Source organism: Chelonoidis abingdonii, chromosome 13, assembly GCF_003597395.2.
Source record: "Chelonoidis abingdonii isolate Lonesome George chromosome 13, CheloAbing_2.0, whole genome shotgun sequence".
Taxonomy (NCBI): Eukaryota; Metazoa; Chordata; order Testudines; family Testudinidae; genus Chelonoidis; species Chelonoidis abingdonii.
In genome coordinates, this window is record NC_133781.1 from 6,001,692 (window position 1) to 6,014,576 (window position 12,885).

A 12,885-nucleotide genomic window follows, 5' to 3' on the forward strand; every position below is an offset into this window, starting at 1 on the left:
CCTGGGGCAAATTGTTCCAATTTCCCCCGACTCTGGGCAGCCCTGCAAACAATACTTACTCCCCACTGAAGTGCAAATGCCTTGAAAAATGCATATAGCTGACCATCATTGCAGGGCCCTATCTATTTTTCTCTTCACTTTCTCCAGGGGAGATATAGCAGAAATTAAGACAGAAATTACTTGGGTTTTTGTTTATTTGTTTGTTTTGCAAATTATAGGGAATAACTCCATGCCCATATCCTCTCGCAGGGCTTGCAAGACCTTTCCACTACTGCAATGCTTCTGAGGGGCCATATTGGAGAACAACTTCACAGCATATTTCACCAGTCTGTTCCTTGTCTTTTTGAATAAGACAAGTCCTCCACCTCAGTGTAATGTCATCAAGATCAAGACATAGCACCAACCAACTTCCTCACCCCACAATCATGAAAGCAGATACAGTAGACTGAAATCCAAAGGCACCCACCACGGTCCATACCTACCTACCATCTCTGAGTTTCCCACAAGAATGGGAAGAATCTCAGGGAGGAACAGTCACGCATATTGACTAACAAGGCTATCATGCCTTGTCTGAATATGAACAACAAACAACTTTTTTGCTGTTTTGTTCGCTTCCATAGCCACAGCACCCTGCAACAGCAGGACAGTCAAGGACAGGGCCTCTCTGAACTGTTGACAACCTGAGGGGAAGAAAAAGGAAGAGCTGGGATGAGATGTTTACATGTCTGAGTCACAGAGTTGAACCAGGCTGTCTGAGAGTGAAGCTTGCACATGAGGATCCAGAAGGAGGGAGAAGCTGATCTTCCAGGAGATCATGTCAATGGCCAAGGGAAAGTGTTGCTGTGGTCAAGGATAGAATCACCAAGGTGAAGAAGAGCATGGAAAAGGATGGAGATATAGCGGCAACTCGTGGATACTATCCAGAATGCCCTCCTGATAATCTTGCTACTTCTAGGCCAGCAGGCCCTGCAGTCCCGTAATTTGGGACCCAGACATCCTTCAGCCTGTGGATAATGGTGGCTACTGGCACCAGCAGCAACTCCTAACCTCTGCATCCCAAGTGCAGTGCTCCCCGCAGGTCCCATTCATCTCTCAGATCCCACCTCTGGGCATCGAGAACATTTGGACCTGGCATAGGTGCCGATAGTGGGTGCTCAGCACCCACCCGCAGCCCCACAGATCAGATCCTCCCTCTCCCCCCTCAGCAGTTCAGTAGTGTGCAGAAGGCACTGGGGAGGAGTGGGAGCAGGAAGAGGCAGGGAGGAGGTGGGGTGGGGGCAGGAAAAGGCAGGGTGGGGGCTTAGGAGAAGGAGTAGGGGTGGGGCCTGGGGTGGAGTGGGAGTCTAGCATCCCCAGGGGAAACCACAAAATCAGCTCCTCTGAGTGCAGGCACTGCCTAAATCATTTTCTGAAAGATACACAGGAAGTGTGTGGTAGAGGCAGGAATAGAACTCATATCTCTTGAGCGGCAGACCAATCTAAGAAGAGCATCTCTAACCGTAATCAAGTGTTCATCACAATACAGTATTAAAAAGCTGGATGCCCAACAGAGGTGCTCTCACACATTGTATTAACTCTACTACTAAATCATGAGTTCCCTATGTGGAAAGGCTTTTAATACCAAGACAACATGATAGGGTTTTAGTTTAAGACCAGAAACCAGAATAATCTGAATCTCACCGAAAATATAACTGTTATATTTATATATTTTTAAATCACCCCCTATCAGTTCTGTGCTTGGGACAAATCCAACCCTGGGCTGAGCACCCCCTGGCAGCAGAACTGGGGTGACTCCATAGTGCAAGGGAAGAGGTATGCAGGCAGCACCCCTGTGCAATGCAGAGCCCACTCCACAAGAGCACCCTGGATGCCTGGACATGGGGTTCAGGTGAAAGTAGGGCATGTGTTGTCAGGGCTGGAAGACAAATGGGCTACCCTCGCCTTTGGATTGCAGTATCCCTGCAGAGTAGCTCCATGACCTAGGGAGAAGAATTTCTCCTGCTGCGCACATACTGCAGTTACTTGTGCTGGGTANGTCTGCATCCCAGTTCACCCCACACACAGGGTAACTTTTTCAGGCATGGCAGGCACTCAAAATGCAAACAGTAGGCATCCCTGACAGCATTCCCATGGCTGTTTGTGCTTCTTGCTGGCTGTTTGAACTTCCGAGCAAGTCCCTGCACCTCAGACTCCCAACCATTGTCAGGGCTTTCCCCCTTGCTCACACAAATATTGAGCAAAACACAACATCCACCTATAATATTGGAACATTTTTTTCTGCAGCTTCCAACCTATTCCGCAAACAGTGCCATCTGCCTTTCATTGTGCAGCTATAAAGCAATAATTAAAATATTGCTCCTATCCCAGCAGCTCGTGTATAGCTTCATTAGCTAGGGCATCAGGCCATAAGTTGGATCTCCCAGAATAACCAGACCAGCCTCCACACCATTAATGCCCTCAGTGCTTCAGGGGGTAAACAGTCTTTCTCCATTTTATTTAAATACTAGAGAGTTCTGAAAGGTTCTAGCATGGTGGACCATATCAGATGCTGCTGCATTTATGTCTGTAAAACTGCCATGGTGGTCCACTGTTCCTTGGAGCACTACGGACAAAAATCCGTTTCTGTTTACAAATTCTGTGCTCAACTGGGGTGAGGGCAGGCAAATGTTAGGCACATGGGTTCATCAGTTACACCAAAACCAGGTTGGATACCCAATGTATGCAAACCCATCAATAATCTCCTGAGCATTACCCATCTGCATTACCTGGTTAGACAGCACCTTATCAGTGGCATAGCAGATCTGTATGAGAATGGCCCCAATTGTTTATTTCCCCACACTGAATTGGTTGGCCACAGACCAGTAACAACATTCTGGGGTGGCCAGCCCCCAGATGGCAATGGCAACACTACTGCTCCATGGATATGGGGCACCACACATTGGTACATTGCCACTGCAGTTCCAGGGCCAGTTCTGCACAGATATAAAAAAAAGATAACTCTCTCCATCCTGAAGTTCTCTTGTCACTGAAAAGCCTCTCCCACCAATTCATGGTGGTTTCTTCAGCCCAGAAATGGTGCTGAACCCTTTGTAGGTGATCCAGGACCTGGTCTTCTCATTCCAACAGCTCAGATTCTCCCATTATTCTGTGTCAATCAGCTGCCATCGCTGCAGATTGTACTCCTGCTGCCAGAGTTGCTGCTGCCATAAAATATTCTTCTGCTCCTGCATCATCAGCTTGTTGGTGCAATGGGTAAAGTCCAATGCTGAATTCATCCAGCTCTGAGTGCTGTAATATAGCCCAAGGAAGCTCTGTATATTTTCACTTGCCCCCACAGAAGCAGGGAGCAGGAGCTTGGTTTCCCACATTTCACAGCAAAAACAATCCCTGGACGCAAGCGGCTCAGTGATAAAGCAAAGGACCCTGGGATACCCCCAAGAATGCTACACCCTCAATTCACAGCAAACTTGCACCATGTGTTCATACGATGTGGACTGAAAATAGAACAGGCATTCTGTGTGCATGCTATTGATATGACTTACGTAATGCAAGTTATCTGATGCACATCAAAAAGCTTTGAATTAAACTCCCCAGTGTAGACACACCCTACGTGATTATGCTTTGTAAACAATGTGATATTGTCATCTACTAAACTTAGCTGGACTTTGAAACACTGTGTTTGAGTTTTGATGAATATAGAGAGGGCACATCTACCCTACCCGCTAGGGGTTCACAAGGATATACTTATGCAAGGTCACATTGAGCTAGTATACTTAAAAATAGTAACGTAGCCATGGTAGCACAGGCTGCAGCAGCACGGGCTAGCCACCCTCCTGAACCCCCCAGGTATGAACCTGGCTGCTAGCCCATGTCACCACTGCCCATGCTAACATGACTATATTACTATCTTTAGTGTGCTGGCTCAATGAGAGCTAGTGCAAGTAGGTCTTTGTGAGATGGGAATCTCATCCTAGCTCCAAGGACAAAGGTAGCCATAGATAGATCTGTGTCTTTTCTTGGAACACAGAGATCCCCTATACAGTAATGTATCACTGAAGTATCAGAACGGTAGCTGTGTTAGTCTGGATCTGTAAAAACAGCAAAGAGTCCTGTGGCACCGTATAGACTAACAGATGTATTGGAGCATGAGCTTTCGTGGGTGAATACTCACTTTGTCGGTGTGCATCATGAGTCGGCCCTCCAGCCAGGTCACCATCTTCCAGGGTGACCAAAGATCCTTCTATAGCATGCAAAAGGTCCCAGGCAGTCTTCTCCAGTGCTGTTCAGCTTGTGCCATTTCTCCAGTGGCCAGTAAGGTGACCTTGGCCCTCCGTCTACTCTGGGTTCCAGTTCAGGGACCCTCAGCTCAGCAGTTCTGGGCTCTAACCTCTCAGCCCTCACTGCTCCTTCTCTGGACTGCCTCCTACTCTTCCTGGTCCCCCCCCCCCCCCGCCCATTCTCTGAGAGTACCAGCTCCAAACCAACTCCCTCTTCCCAGGGAGTGACTGCCCTTTGCCAGAGGCCCCTGTCTGTTGCCAGCTATCTGGCTTTATACAGGTCCCACCTGTTCCTGTACAGTTGAGCCTGTTTGCAATCAACTAGTTTCCTGCTCCCTGGCTCCTCCTCCTGTGGAGTTAATAGGCCTACCTGGACACCTTAACCCCTTACATTCCTGTGTGGGGTGGACACCCCATCACAGGAAGTCACTTACCCTTTTGAGGATATATTATCTTTGACCTTTCATATGTGCCCAGGATCTTGAACACCCTCTCCATTGACCCATAGAGCTGACCAGCAGAGGGGAGCAGATCTCTGTCCAGAAATAACACATCATTCACATTCCTCATGCATGCTAGAGACATCAGGGAAGAACTGTGGGCACCATTCCCAAGGAAGGCTAGTGCCTATCACAACCAGTTTCCCCAGGGGATAACAATGCCTACCTCACTGGGCCAAAAATTGTCACAGTTTTTCCATTTGTGTTTGTAAAGTGCTATGATCAGTAAAGTCCATAAGGATGGTTCTGTCCCCCTTTAAGGGCTATGGACCCAATGGCTGCTAGAACCCCATTATAATTTGGCAACTACCCCTTGAAAATCATGTTATGAACTTTTGCCCCTATGTATACCCCAGTGCAGATGTTCAGATACCACTTTTCCTGCAGCAGGAGACTTTTGGTGGTTCAGTGTTTCTTGCCACACTTTTCCTGCCAAGCATTGGATGGAATCTCCATCTACACTCATCATACCAAAGACAAATGTAACAAGACCCATCCAGTGCCAGTTACCTGACAGACATTGCGGTGATGAGCTTATTGGATGGTCACAGACAGAGAGAACAGGTCCATGATTACCAGGTGCACAGTAACTGCTGCCAGTTGTCCAAACAATGGACAAAAATGCTAAGCTCCATAGATACCACACGCCCAGCAATAGAGATAACAGATCTCCATAGTTACACAGTGCTCAGAGATATATAATTAATAGATTTTAAGGCCAGGAGAGAGCATTGGATCATTTAGTCTAGTGGTTTTCAAACTTTTTTTCTGGCGATTCAGTTGAAGAAAATTGTTGTTGCCTATGACCTAGCCGAGCTGGGCATGAGGGGTTTGGGGTGTGAGAGGGTCTCAGGGCTGGGGCAGAGGGTAGGGGTGTGGGAGAGGGTCAGAGCTCTGGGCTGGGGGTGCAGGCTCTGGGGTGGGGCCAGGGATGAGGAGTTTGGGGTGCAGGAAGGGACTCCAGGTATGCAGTGGGGGGTCAGGACTGGAGCAGGGGATTGGAGTGCGGGGTTGGGGTGCGGGCTTGCCTCTGGTGACTTCTGGTCATCGGTGCAATGTTAATGCTTAGGCAGGCTTCCTGCATGTCATGGCACCGTGGACCACGCTGCGCCGAGCTCCTCATGGTTCTTGCCCGTAGGCACCTCCCCCTCCCCCCAGCTCCCATTGGCCAGTGCTCAGGGCAGGGACAGATCGCATAGCCCCATGGCTCCTCCGCCTAAAAGCTGGACCAGCTGCTGGCCACCTCCGGGGCACAGCATGGTGTCAGAACAGGTAGGGTCTAGCCTGCCTTAACCGGGCAGCACCACTGATGGGACTTTTAACGGCCAAGTTGGCAGTGCTGACCAGAGCCACCGCGACCCAGTACCTTACATTCCATGACCAAGGACTGGGTCATGACCCGCAGTTTGAAAACCACTGATTTAGTCTCACCTTCTGTTGAGCACATGCCAGGGAATTTCATAATATTGAGCCCAATAGCTTGTGTTTGGCTAAAGCAGATCTTCCTAAAAGGCATCCAGTCTTGATCCCAACAATGTAACAGACACCTAGGGAGGTCATGGAAGTGCCTTCATTGGAGGTTTTCAGAAGGAGGCTGGACAGCCATCTGTCTTGGATGGCTTAGACACAACAAATCCTGCATCTTGGCAGGGCGTTAGACTACATGACCCTGGCAGTCTCTTCTAATCATGGCTGGTGCATAATGGAGGCTAGGGGAGGCTAAGCCTCCCCAAACTTCACGCTGATTGGAGATGGTGTGGGCAGTGGTGGATTACCACATTGCCCTATGTGGCCTGTATCCAGATGCCCTGGATAATTTGGGGTGCCTGGAAAAATATTCCTGTTCCCCTGTCCATCATGGCCAGGGGCTGGAGGAGCTCTCACTCCCTGCTGTGGCCACAGAGCTTTTTCAGTCTCAGGGCTGCAGCATGGGGATGTGGGGGGAGTAAAGGACTGAGTGAGGGGTTGGGCCTCGGGGGAAGGGGCAGAGAGAGGGCAGAATGGGGGCAGAGCCATGGGAGGAAGGGGTAGAACAGGACCAGGGCTATGGGTGGAATGGGGCCAGGGCCACAAGAGAAGGGGCGGAATGGGCTGGGGCCATGACCATGCCCCCACTCCCTGCTCTCAGCGCCTACACCCATGACCTCAGCCAGGGCAAGAGGGGACTGAGAGCTTGGTTGAGGCCATGGAGGGGGGCTGAGAGCTCAGGACCAACTGGGGTCGAGCTCTCTGCCCTGGCTGGGACTGAGGCACAGCTCTTGGCCCTGGCGGGAGCTCTAAGTCTGGAGCCCCTCCCCCAATGGAAAGGGCAGAGCTACAACTGGCCTCACTGTTGAAAAATGTTGTGCCTTGTTTCTAATTTCAGTTTATCTGGCTTTAACTTCCAGCCACTGATTCTTGTTCTGCCTTCCTCCACTAGATCGAAGAGCCATTTATTAACTAGGAATTTTTCTTCCTCTGTGGGTACTGTGACAGACCCAGGCCAGTGAGGTACAGGAGTCTGGTAGAGGAAAAATATACTGGTCACTGGATGAGTAGTTTTCTGTTCCCTGAGTGACCAGAGCAGGGGCTGCACAGAGTAATCAGAACTTGTAGAACCAATTAAGAGACAGGCCTGATATAGAACATCTGCACATCAAGGCAGGCCTTGATCAGGGCACCTCGGGTTTAAAAGGAGCTCACTTCAGTTTTGTTGGTGTGCATGTGAGGAGTGGGAACAAGAGTACAAGGAGCAGAGAGGTTCGTGAGGTGTAGAGGTATGTTGTAGAGGAGCTAGAGGTAGACAGTTGTCATCAGACCCAGGGAGGAGAGTCTGTGGGGGATTAAAGAAGGTGTGGAGGAGCCATAGGGATATAGCCAGAGGGGTAGAGTCCATGCAGCTGTTGCAGGAGGCAGTATAGCAGCTGCAATCCACAGACCCTGGCGCTTGGAACCCGGAGTCGAGGGTAGGTCCGGTTCCCCCCAAATTCCAACTTCTGATCGACACGGAGGAGTTGACCCAGACTGTCGTTCCATCAAAGGGACGAACCACTGAGGGGTGTGGCAAATCTAGCCATAGACAGTGACCCACCAGGTAGGGGGACGACTGTGTATCACGTACTTCAACACATGGATAAGGTTACCCTTATCCTTTTTTTAAGCGATAACCGCTGAAGCTCCCTTCAATGAGCTCTCACATTAACTTATTGTGTTGTCAACTCTTGAATATTTTGTAGTGAGAATCTGCTTTTCCTCTCATTTTTTCACATCTTCTTAAAAATTAGGCATTAGAATTGAGTTCAGTACGTAGCACGATTGGTTCATAAAGCTAATTGTACGAAAGGTAGCTATGACAATCAATTCAACTACCCTACCTCACTAAACTCCCACCTGTTTCTCTTATACCAAGCATTTGCATGCAGCCCCTCTGCTTCCACGTATCACCCACTGGTGTTGAGGCTCATTTTGAGTATTTTGTTCAACTCTCTGCCAGAAAAGGACCTAGGGTTACAGTGGATGGAGATTGGTATGAGTCACAGCTCTGTGCCTACTGTCCGCAGATCATTGGTGTGGGCTAGTTGGAATTAAGGGCATACGGCTTATAGGTAGGATATGAAAGTAGGGCATTGACACAGAGTCGAAACAACGGTGTATTGTGAGTGATCATTTTCCCCATCATTCGACATATGATGAGGCCGTCATCTGGGAAGTACTGTGTCCAGTTTTGGGCCTCACACTACAGAAGGTGTGGAAAATTGGAAAGGTCCAGCGGAGGGCAACAGGAAATTATAGGGGGGTGGAACGACATGGACGTATGACGAGATGCTGAGGGAACTGGATGCTCCCTGTTAGTCTGCCAGAAGAGAAAATGTGCGGGAGGGATTTGATAGCTGCTGTCAACTACCTGAAAGGGGACTTTCCAAGAAGTGATGGATCTAGGTTTCTCCGTAAGGTACAGTATGGATTCAGAGAAAGCAGGGAATAACTGGTCTCATAGCTGTAGTGGGGGAGGGTCCAGTGTTGTATGATATTAGTGAAGAATTTTTCAGTAGGGAAGTTGTGTGGGGATTGAGCCGAATGGAGGACTGCCGGTGCTTTAGCTTAGAGGAGTGGTGTGGAAATCTAACTCTCTTGCTGGTTTTTAAGATCCAGCTTGACAAAGCCTTGGCGGAGTTTAGTTTCGGCGGATGGGGTCCTGCTTGCTTTGAGCAGGGGTTAGACTAAGATAACTTCTTTGAGGCTTCACCTTCCAACCCTTTAGGTGCATTCTCATGATTTCATTGACCCATGAGGTCTCTTCAGAGCTCACTCGCTTGCTCCCAGATCTACAACCCGTGCTATTCAACCCATGAGCTTAACCATGCTACCTTACTGCTATAACGGATCCTGTGCTTACAGTCTGCCTGGAATCAGGCATGACGTCTCCATGGTTACCGGCTGCCTGAATTCTTATTAAAAACTAAACATTGTTCTTCTCTCTCTCTACGAGAATATATTGCAATGGGACATTGATCAGTTTGTTTGCTGGCCTTATTCACTTCCAGGAAATGTGTCTGTTCCTTGTCCTTCATATTTACCCTGTCGGAAAACGGTTAATGTGATTTCTCTTTTTTTAAAAGATTTCATATCGTCTTCATTGCAGGAGGATTGTCAGTCAGCTCTACTGTCTCTGGCATTGCTGGAGGATTGCTTGGGCTATTTCTGCATCGCCTTCTTCCTGGCTAGTAACTAAGTCATCCCACTGCAACATGCTTCAAGTCCTGTAGGGATGAGAAGGACTTGCCTGCCCTTCCCCCCCTTTGTTATGTTTCAGTCACTTTAAGGCCAAAAAGTCACTTTGGGGTATTGACTTTTAAGAATGACTTTAAGAATCCTCTTAACTCCTTTGCCCCTAAATGCTGTCATGATGCTGACCCTTCCCCCAGCAGTTTCCTTGACCCTCAGGGAATCCTGTGGTGGTAACTGGAGACCAGGTTGTTCAAACTATGGCTCTAAATTGCGGTCCTCAATGGTGGCTGCGGTGAGAAGAAGTGTTCCAGGATGGCCAGCCCCATAAGGGCCTGGAGGCTGAGGGCTAGTCAGCCCTGTTCAATCAGCCTTGCCTGTGCCATAATTATCTGCCTCCCTGCTTAAGGGGCAGGACTAGCTGTGGTCAAGTGACTGCCTGAAACACCAGTGTCTCATAAAAGGACTGAGGGAACTCAGTGTCAGTGAGGAACAGGAGTAAGTTGGGCTCCCGTGGAAGGTCCTGGAGTAGAGTCTGGAGGGACTGCAGGGAACCAGCCTAGGCATCAGTGCTGTAGCCCAGATGGGGTTGAGACTATGAGAAGGACTCCAGGGAAAGAGCCTGAAAGTCAGGGCTGTATCCCAGAGCCAGAGTAACTTAAAGATAACCCCAAAGGGTGTGGGAACTGGCACCAGAGGGTGAAGTGAAGAAGTGTCAGAAAACCATAGTGAGAGAAACTGAGGCAGGGAGCACCTGCAGTGCCATGCTCAGCCACCATGGGGCACCAATGCCTTATGACAAGAACATTTTATTTGATTATGAACTGAAAATGTGCCTTGCAACTTTTAAACTCATCTGTTTGAACCAGCCTTGTCAATACAAGGCGGGCATATTGAGCAGCACCTCCCCAGCTGCATCCCACCACCTCGCCTGCAGCACCAGGAGCATTCTGAGCCACAGCTGGGCCTCCCTACTGCAGCTGCTCAGCAGTGCCTCCACTGACCATTTGCTGCATTGCAGGAGTGAGAGGAGAGTAGCTCTAATGGCTCCATTTCCTGCTTCCAAGGAGGAGCAGGACATGAGCTCAGCTTGCTCTGCCTGAGCCTCGGGGCCTCTAGCAAAGACTACTCCCCTTCCCCACACACCTCTGGGAAGCTCAAAAGGTGGGAAAGGAGGAGAAGCTGGGACAATACAGACAGTTACAGTTCCCTGCCCGCCTGCCCCAGCAAGAGCAGCCTGCAGCTGGTTCTAATTTGCATCCATTGGCTACAGTTCCCAAAGGATCGCATAGGATAGGTCTACACTGCAATTAGACACCCACAGTTGGTCCTTGCTAGCTGACTCAGGATCACAGGGCTTGCGCTAAGGGACCATTTAATTGTCGTGTAGATGTTCTGGCTTGGGCTGTACCCTGAGTTCTGTGACTCTCCCACCTCACAGGGTCCTAGAGACTGGGCTTCATCCTGAGCCTAAATGTCTACACTACAATTAAACAGCCCCTTAGTATGAGCCCCAGGAGCCAAGTCAGTGTCATGGGCCAGCTGTGGGTTTTTAATGTCCGTGTAGATGTACCCATTGTGGCTTGGAATAGCTGGGGCACAGCACAATGCAACTACTCATTCTTCCAGTGTCCAACATACCCCGGAGAGTCCAGAACTTTCAGGGTACAGCCCAAGCCAGAACATCTACACGACAATTAAATGGTCCTTAGCGCAAGCCTGTGATCCCTGAGTGCAGCTAGCAAGGACCAACTGTGGGTGTCTAATTGCAGTGTAGACCTATCCTATATGCGATCCTTTGGGAACTGTGTAGCCAATGGATGCAATTAGAACCAGCTGCAGCTGCTCTTGCTGGGGCAGGCGGGCAGGGAACTGTAACTGTCTGTATTGTCCCAGCTTTCCTCCTTTCCCACCTTTGAGCTTCCCAGAGGTGGGTGGGGAGGGGAGTAGTCTTTGCTAGAGGCCCGAGGCTCAGGCAGAGCAAGCTAGCTCATGTCCTGCTCCTCCTTGGAAGCAGGAAATGGAGCCATTAGAGCTACCTCCTTCTCACTCCTGCAATGCAGCAAATGGTCAGTGGAGGCACTGCTGAGCAGCCTGCAGTAGGGAGGCCCAGCGTGGCTCAGATGCTCCTGGTGCTGCAGGCGAGGTGGTGGGATGCAGCTGGGAGGTGCTGCTCAATATGCCCGCCTTGTATTGACAAGGCTGGTTCAAACAGATGAGTTTAAAAGTTGCAAGGCACATTTTCAGTTCATAATCAAAAAAAATGGTCTTGTCATAAGGCATTGGTGCCCCATGGTGGCTGAGCATGGCACTGCAGGTGCTCCCTGCCTCAGTTTCTCACTATGGTTTCTGAACCTTCTTCACTTCACCCTCTGTGCCAGTTCCCACACCCTTTGGGGTTATCTTAGGTTACTCTGCTCTGGGATACAGCCCTGACTTTCAGGCTCTTTCCCTGGAGTCCTTCTCTAGTCTCAACCATGCGGCTACAGCATGATGCCTAGGCTGGTTCCCTGCAGTCCCTCAGACTCTACTCCAGGACCTTCCACGGGAGCCCAACTTACTCCTTCCTCACAGACACTGAGTTCCCTCAGTCCTTTATGAGACACTGGTGTTTCAGGCAGTCACTTGACACACAGCTAGTCCTGCCCCTAAGCAGGGAGGCAGATAATATATGGCACAGGCAAGGCTGATTGAACGGGTGACTAGCCTCAGCCTCCAGGCCCTTATTGGGCTGCCATCCTGGAACACTTCTTCTCACCGCAGCCACCATTGAGGACCGCAAATTAGAGCCATAGTTTGAACAACCTGGTCTCCAGTTACCACCACAGGATTCCCTGAGGGTCAAGGAAACTGCTGGGAAGGGTCAGCATCATGACAGCAATTTAGGGGCAAAGGAGTTAAGAGGATTCTTAAAGTCATTCTTAAAGTCCAATACCCAAGTGACTTTTTGGCCTTAAAGTGACTGAAACATAACAAAGGGTGGGGAAGGGTTGCAGGCAAGGTCACTTCTCATCCCTACAGGCTTGAAGCATGTTGCAGTGGGATGACTTAGTTACTAGCCAGGAAGAAGGCGATGCAGAATAGCCCAAGCAATCCTCCAGGCATGCCAGGACAGTAGAGCCTGAGCTGACAACTCCCTCTGCAATGAAGATTCCTGATATGAATCTTTTAAAAAAAGAGAAAATCACATACGTTTTCCAGCCAGGGTAATAATGAAGGACAAGGAACAGACACATTTCCTGGAAGTGAATAAGGCCAGCAAACAAACTGATCAAAGTCCCATTGCAATATATTCCTGTAGAGAGAGAGAGAAACAATGGTTTTTTTATTTAGTTTTAATAAAGATTATTCAGGCAGCCGGTAACCATGGAGACTGTCATGCCTGATTCCAGGCAGCCTGTAAG

At 49.5% G+C, this 12,885-nt stretch overlaps 1 protein-coding gene across 1 annotated transcript in view; it reads left to right on the forward strand.

Moving 5' to 3' along the window:
- The window catches only part of GLP2R (glucagon like peptide 2 receptor), a 145,308-nt gene that overhangs the window by 14,288 nt on the left and 118,135 nt on the right, over nt 1–12,885 (forward strand). Inside the window, 2 exon segments of the mRNA XM_075072002.1 lie at nt 5,847–5,881; nt 9,273–9,336. Of these exon segments, the coding sequence (XP_074928103.1) occupies nt 5,847–5,881; nt 9,273–9,336 (99 nt within the window).